Genomic DNA, 8,385 nt, shown 5'->3' with positions numbered 1-8,385 from the left:
GCTCAGAGAGGTAATAGCAGCAGGTCTCGGTGTCAGTGACGTCACAAGCGAGATGACGAGAGATAGCGAGACTCTCGCGCAGTAAGAAACGAGTCATCGGGGCATTATCTCGAGGCAATCAGATTATCTAAATGAAATTAAAACAATCATATCGTGATCTATAACTGCCAAAGTACTACTACAAACGTGTGACGTGTGTGCATTTGTTAAAATTATTCGCAATATTAATCAACGTACATTGATTGCTGTTTATAGTGTTTAAATCCGATGCAAAGCCTTAAGAAAAAATATATTTCCCTGTTGTATGATTGTTTATTTTCACTTATTTAATTAAAGGTGAGCGTACATTTATTGTTTCGGTATCTAATTGGCATCAACAATAACAACATATAACTGTTCTTTTCTCAAATGTGTTTGCACACGTACAATTTCTTTTAGTTAACATAAACGATGATTTAAACTTTTACAATTTTGTTTTGTTTTTGTTTTTGTTGGAAATATTTTCTGAAGATTAAGAACGTGTAACAATGTAATTTAAGTGTAACAATGTAAGAGTTTTAATACTAATTCAAGAATGATATACAAAGTATATACAAAGTTTATGATATAAACGAAAATCAAAGACGGCTATTGCGAATGCCAGGTTCATATTTTAAAAAATTAAATTCGTGGTTTCACCATCCAAAATTGAATATTTTGTAGAAGTTTAATTTCTATTAGATCAAATTATTTCAAAAACTTTCAATCAATTGGTTTGAATATAAAAAATAAATTTGAATTAAACTGATTTTTCAAAACAAACAAATATTGCCATGGACATCGTTTGCTTAAAGTGAAATCTACATTTGTTTACAAAGCTTGTCATTATCCCTAAGCTTGACATTTGATTGATTTTTAAAATATGCCCAACTTTGCATGCATGTGCCGAAAAGAAAGAATATTTTTTTCCAAAAGATTTTTAGAAATAGTTAATAGACAAAAAGATCTAGCAAGCAAACTTTGCAAATTTATGAATATATAACATTCATGTATAAAAATATATCTTTACAAGTCTAATTGTCGATATTTTTAGCTTTATGGGAAGGGAGACTGCATTGTATTTGTATGTTTAAGCATTAATTTTATCCTTATTGTTAAAATAATATTGTTGTCAATGGTTTTTTTACGGTTATCTAAAATTCCTTTTTGATATAAAAAATAGTTTAATTCAAAATAACTGAATTTTTAACGAAAAATAAAATGAAATTCATATGCGTAAATATATTTACAAAACGCTAGAACATTTGTTTGGTAAAAAGTTCATTGTGTGTGTGTAACTTCTTTTTCGTTCGGTTTTTTTTTATATCTTGGATTCAAGTTTTATAATAAATAACGTCCTAATCAAAGAAAATATTTTTTCTTAATTTGTATCTCTTCGTTTAATTGTTTTTGTGTAAAAATAAAATCATGGATATTTACATTTGTATGGAAGAATTGTACGCTGATTCCGCTTTATCTTTCTCCGCGGGACTCTACTGTAGATTGGGTTACCCCTGTTGCTGAATCTGGTTAATACCGATAAACCGACAGCGAAAGCGGCCGCCCGCCTCATTAACATTCCACCAATCAAAACGCCGAATCGCCGAAAATCGAGCAGCAGCATTTTGATGCGATAATTCTCGGCAAATTATGCATAAAATGGGAATTTGGATGTACTATTTAATCAAACATGATCGCAAGTTTATGACATTATCAACGAAAGTGAAATGAAAACGATTAGAACAGGCAAAAATGGACTAATATTCTTTTGATATATTTCTACGTGTGTGACTGTTGGACTACCGATTTTTTGCACAATAATATTTTGGCTTTAGTGTATATTTTTACTTGTTTGTTGGTATATTTATTTGTGCGAGGTCTCTAGATAGTAGTCTGAATATCGGTCAGTTTACTATTGGGAACGCAGAAAAATAAACAAGATGGAGACTGCAACAACTCTCGTGGATAGCAAGGATATTTCTACAAACCTGCAAATCCTTCAGGACGTGGACGGGAAAATAATTCCCAAAACCGAACCAGATACTTGCGATGATGACGCGACTTCTGATGACGACGACGAGGACTCTTCCGAGGAAACACCGACCACCACTACAACGGAGGAACCAAATCCGAAAGACGCCAAGAAACCCGGAGTTGGGGTTCGGCGTCAGGAAAAGCCTCCTTACTCGTACATTGCTTTGATCGTGATGGCCATCCAAGCTACCCCTAACAAACGATGCACATTGAGTGAAATTTATAATTTTCTTCAACAAAGGTTTCCATTTTTCAGAGGAACATACCAAGGTTGGAAAAACTCTGTCCGACATAATCTATCTTTGAATGAGTGCTTTATCAAATTACCTAAGGGCCTCGGTCGGCCCGGGAAAGGACATTACTGGACCATCGACCCTGCAGCCGAATTTATGTTCGAGGAAGGATCCTTCCGTCGCCGTCCAAGAGGATTCCGAAGAAAATGTCAGGCTCTGAAGCCTTTCGGAATGATCGGAATGAATGGGGTGACTCCCGCTGGATCTCCAATGCTAGGGTCCCATTATGATTTCTTTCAAAATACAAATATGAATTCTATGAACATGCAATGTGCAGTGAACTCCTCGCAGCCTTATGACACGTCAGGGATGATGACGTCACAACCCACAGGACTTCACCCATCTAGCTATTCCACTGTTCAGCATCAGTACAATCAAAATTGTAGTTTTAATTTACCCGGGAGTGGAAGGTTCGGGTCCAGTTGTGCTATGTCCGGATTAGAGGGGGAGTATGTTCAGAGTGGACCCTCGGGTAATCTCCCCTTATATGACAGAGACCATAATATGCAGGGTCTTTCCATGGCGTGGACAACGCAACGTTTTTCCAAGCAGCAACCTCTTAGTCCGGCGGGAAGCACAGGTTCCGTTCCCAGTATATCTCCATCCGGTTCCGGGGAGCCTTCACCATATGTAACCAACACCATTACCACATCAGAACCTATGGATCTAGCTCTTGCAGGTACATCTATATTTTAAAAAATATATCTCTTTAACTCATTATTTATACCCCGACGTCAAATGAGAAATGTTTAAACAGCAAAAATTTCTGTTATTTTTTAAGGAAGAAACTATTCAGTTCTCTTATCAACTTTTTGCACGTTTGAAACCGGCGCATTAATTAGTGAATTTTGCAACAGAAGTAACTCAATTATCGCCGGGTTTTTTTCGTCGAAAAAAACTGACATCGTTTTTGACACAACTCACGAGGGAGCATTCTTCACCCACCTAAAAAATTACAAAACGGTCGAAAAATGTTCTTTCCACGTGTGAGGGATTAGCACGTTTGTGTTTTCATTCGACGGGGTGTTTTCAAATCTAGGCCCAAATACCAGAAGAATCCCTTCAAGGATTACGTGTACTTTTCCAAAACTCGGTATATAATCGATCAATTGCTTAGAAAATTGGATATATAAACTACCAGTAATTAAAAGTTTCAAATGAATACTTTAAAAAATATAAAAATTTTATTTGTATATCACACGATTGTTTACATCAAGCTGAGTATATGCATTTAACTAAATTAAAATATAAGATCTGAAAAAAAAGAAATACAACCAGTTTATAATTTCAACATTGAATTTTGAAAAATTTAAAATATTTTCTGATTAATCAATCGAGAAAAATATTTATTTCTTTGAGGAACTAAAAGAAAACACCGGTTACGGATATGATGATTAAATAATGAATATTCATAGATTATGACAGATATGATGATTAAATAGTGAATATTCATAAATATCTCATTGACTTTTTCTTGGGAAAATAAAATCAATTCTTGAGCAACCAAATATTTGAACCGTTGGTACGAGACTGCAAGGCTTTTGTTCACATAGTGTTTACGCCAGACAGTAACTTATGTGTCTGGTTGTTAATGAGCTAAAAGGGGTGATTATCCAGCGCCTCTAATGAATTAATGTCCAGATCGGTACACCGATACAGATGTCATGACCTTATCTACCAGTGGCCGTGGCAAGCAATCCCACCATGCACCGCCTGTGTCCTGTCGCAAAATAGTAAATGATAATGTAATAGGCCTAAAAGCAACAAAACAAAACTAAAACCCACAAAAATACATTGGTTTGGTTTTCATTTCGTTTTTTTAAATTAATTTTCTAAACAATGAATATCGGGCTTAAATAATATCATACTTGAATTTATCTTCTGAAGTTCTCATTCTGCTTATTGTCTACATTTGTTTTGTAATCTGAAAACTTAAAATCTATACATATAAACACATGACATTCTAGCGAGTATATATCAAAATATCTTGTAAATTAATCCTTTGAATTATAGTATTTATGGGGGAAAATCAGATATTCCGTACAGCTCGACCATGAAGGACTCGTGGTTGTACACAAGTGTCCACTAATTGAGCCCCTCCCTGACACATCAGATAGCGCTCCCTGCGATACCTCGGGGTCCTCCAGGGGCGTGTCAGGGGTCGGGATCCGTATGGTTCTGTCTGTGTCAGACTCCCTCATCTCTGATGAAAATCAGGCAATTAGTCACTAATTAAGAATTAGATGTACATTGACCATAAATCACATTACGAATCTCTCTCTCTCTCTCTCTCTCTCTCTCTCTCTCTCTCTCTCTCTCTCTCTCTCTCTCTCTCTCTCTCTCTCTCTCTCTCTCTCTCCTTTCTCTGATTTATATATACTACATTCACTAAAAACTAATACGTGATAAATAAATAGTATATCATATTGAATATGGGATATGTAAAACTAGCAAGCGTCAAATATTTTGTGAACTTGAATAAGTGTGAAACAAAAAATTAATTTATTTCATCTAGACTACATCTATCAATTTGATAATTTTTCTTTTTGTGTAATTTGTATACTTATTTTTAAATCTGAAAAACATTGAAAATAATATTTTACAGATATATTCATAATTAATACGTATTAGAACGAACGATCAATTATGCAATTTACATAGATATAGATCAACCATATCGGATAAGTCGGGTATGAAAATATTATCATGCGTTTGTGCCGGCGATTAACTGTGAAATTGAAACAATGTTATTCCTCGGGTGTAGATAATTTAATGGTCTTTAATGTGAACCCCCGGGAAGTCCCGAGAGGAAAAGCGTCCACTTCAAACTGATCGTCATATGATAATTCATCAGGACTATCAAACGCTTCATTACTGGGGTCCGCTCGGACACCGCGGGGATTGTTTGTTTATTCGGAGGGGTTAAGTAAACCTCCGTTCCTTCGGACGATACGGTGAATTGCATAACTCGGGACCTCTTTAGATTGTAGATAAGACTGGTCAGAAACCACAGATCTTGAAAGCTTTTGGTCGATGAGCGGCATTTCACGGTTATTCTTGTCGGATAAGAATCGCCGCATTACCCTCATCAGAAGTGATGATTCGTGAGAGAATGTTTAGGAAAACAACATAATTCTTGTTGTATTTGGTTTCAAACACGATGTTTTCGCAAGGAAGTGTAAGGGAAAGCGGAATTTTTCCTTCTCTTGTTGTCTTAGCGGGTTCCTAGAACCTCCAAATCTTTTCTTTACACACAAAAACGACCACGACAATATCAAGACAAGAAGGAAATGCTTGATTTCTCGTCAAAAATTTGTCCAATGTTTTGACAAAGCAATTTAATGTATATATAGATAGTAACGAAATATCCAATGATTTCGTAACGGAACGAAAAACTTTGTAAGGATGCGATTTTTCGTGGGGCTTCGCAGCATGAACTGTTCATATGACTAGAAATCTGCGTCGTTGGCAGTCGTTATTGTGAAACCAAAGAAAAAAACCCGATTTTTCTTCTTAATATGCAGATTTTATTTCTTAATTATTTTACAAAAAAATGTGCGAAAAATAACTTTTGATACGAATGCAACATTTGTCGTTTTTTTTGTTTTTTTTTTAAATAAATTTCTTTAAAAATCAAAATGATAGATTACTGTTCATCGTTGCCAAAAGTCATTCAATGTGCCTTATGGATGTTATATATATAAATACTAGCTTATATTCTAAAATTCTTTCAAGTCGAAAATTTTTAGGAAAAAAAATCGGTTGATAAAAAAATCATAATGAAAACTATTACATCAGTGTCAAGCAAATAAATATGGCGTTTTATCTCCGCATGGCGGTTTGACGTTGTCGGTTGCTTCACCTTTATCGTGTGGAAAACACTTTCTTCATGTTTTTATCTCCGTCTGAAGGGCCACCAGTGGTACCCTTGTGGCGATCTGACGAAGCCCCACACACGATCTGACGATAACTGTGAATTACGGGGATCCGCGTGACACCATTTAGTGTGGTGTCAGATTGATATGGAAATTTTCATCTTGGAAAATAAAGCTTTGTTTGCATGCATGTTTTTTTCGGCGGAAAATGTTATTTTTTCGACATCAATCGAATTTGTATCTTTTTATATCATACCAAATCAATACGAAAAGTTAGTATCTCTTGATTGACTTCTTTTCCCCAAATATTTATTTTATTCAAAAATAAGATGTGGTTTTATAACTTACCAGTATGAAGACATCGCTCCTATATAATACGTTATAGCTTGGGTTTTTTTTTTATATACACTAGATATTATATTTGTATCGAGAGAGTATCAAACTCCAGTAAAAGATGCAAATATTATATGAATACAAAATCACTGTTGATGACTTACATGTACATTAAGGGCGTGTATTAATAAAATTTTCCAATACGATACAATATTTTGAGATGCAATATCCGATATATTGGATTAGAAATTAAGTTGAACAATGTATTATAGTATCACAGTGAAAAGAACTAAACCTTTGCAAAGTCTTTTTATTTCAGTTCAAAACAAACTTATTTTAGTGTAATAAATAAAAACAGTCAGATTATTAAACATATTTCAATCATTTCAGCTGTAAAAATAGAACAAACAAAAAAAACCCACAAATTTAGGAATACAAGATTTTGAGGACTTCAACATTCGCTTGTTGCACAAACAATATCTCATCACTCCTACATCTATTCTTGTAATAAAGTAACGATATTAATTTTTTTTTTCAATCTTATCTATACGTAGACTAAAGTTCTTCCAACAAGCATAATGACTTTAAAGATATATCATTACTTCAGTAAGTACATGTAATTTAGACTCGGGCAAAATTCAGACACTTTCTCAACACCTGTTGTACACGGCGACCTGGCGGTTTCTACAACGTTCCAAAACGTGCATTATGAATTGAGGGGAGCCCGATCCTCTTAATGGGAACGTAATTTGTCCCGAAAACGAAGCAGATGTATTGTAACAGATAACTCCCTCCGTGAACTCGCCCTAATGAATAAGTCATCTCGCCTGTCTAAGATGGTTAGCATAGAAAAATAAGTACACGTGATCTTGGGTATATTTTTCTTTCTTGAGATTTCCGAAAAAAAATCCTTTGAGTTCTCTTTTTGTCCACCTGGGTATGCAATAAGTTTGATTTTTTTTTCTTCATGTTTCCTAATTTTCTTAATTGTCTTTTTTTTCAGGCATGCGACTTCAAGCACCTTCTTATAGCCAGAATACGTCTTGTGACAGGAAGCCATATTTTGGACACTATGGAACAAATGCAATGAATTCGGCGCTGCATCATGCGCCATATTATACCGAGAAATGTGTCATGTGACAACGCTGATCGAATGAAGAATTTGCTCAGAAAAAAAAAATCTTGTCTCATTGAAGAGTGGAAATATTTTATTAAATCAAAAAAATATGATACATGTATGATTCGGGTGTAAAATGGACTGTGTGTGTTAGTAATTTAATGTTGTATGTGACATTTTGATAATATTCATTGTATTTTTAGCAATTTGACATGTGGATCTTATTCTATACAATGTATTGTATATTTCTATATATAAACTTACACAAAATATTCTGATTTGCTGTGTTTATCTATACTTTTTTTTTCAACGATTCATTGTCAGGTAATTGGTCTGACAATGTTTACATCGCAACCCAAAGTACTTGATACAATCGTCTATTATCAGCGCTCAGCGGCAAAACCATACCTTACATTGAATGATCAAAATAATTTTACACTAAATCTCCCAAAGTATTTCAAATACAACTATAAATACAAATATAACAAAATTGTCATCGTTTCTCTGCTTAATATACATACTTAATGTAATTGGAAAGAGTCTACATATTTTACAAACTCTTTGTATGATACTAAATCTAAATCGGTTGGATCATCAAGATTATTAGGAGTTAAAATTATAAACGCCATAGAAATGTGTGTTTAAAACTTTATTAAATCGAGCAACAAATGATATGTATCAACAGTGATCGCATTTAATGAGAAAAAAATCTTGC

General features: G+C 34.2%; 1 protein-coding gene across 1 annotated transcript; it reads left to right on the top strand.

Moving 5' to 3' along the window:
- Window positions 1-1,682: 1,682 nt before the first annotated feature.
- On the top strand, window positions 1,683-7,944 carry LOC105340793 (forkhead box protein F1). The gene is made up of 2 exons (XM_011447015.4): window positions 1,683-3,024; window positions 7,557-7,944. Exons 1-2 carry the CDS (start codon window positions 1,959-1,961, stop codon window positions 7,691-7,693), a joined length of 1,203 nt encoding a protein of 400 aa, XP_011445317.2. The 5' UTR covers window positions 1,683-1,958; the 3' UTR covers window positions 7,694-7,944.
- Window positions 7,945-8,385: the final 441 nt, after the last annotated feature.

The sequence above is a fragment of the Magallana gigas genome, chromosome 3 (assembly GCF_963853765.1).
Source record: "Magallana gigas chromosome 3, xbMagGiga1.1, whole genome shotgun sequence".
NCBI lineage: Eukaryota > Metazoa > Mollusca > Bivalvia > Ostreida > Ostreidae > Magallana > Magallana gigas.
The sequence above is the reverse complement of the archived record's forward strand: the minus strand, read 5'-3'. Positions and strand labels throughout refer to the sequence as shown.

Bases quoted from the DNA above. Each gene is read 5' to 3' on its own strand.
- LOC105340793 (XM_011447015.4), top strand. From the start codon at position 1,959: ATGGAGACTGCAACAACTCTCGTGGATAGCAAGGATATTTCTACAAAC. The intron at 3,025-7,556 runs GTACATCTATAT...CTTTTTTTTCAG, and splicing joins TATGGATCTAGCTCTTGCAG to GCATGCGACTTCAAGCACCT.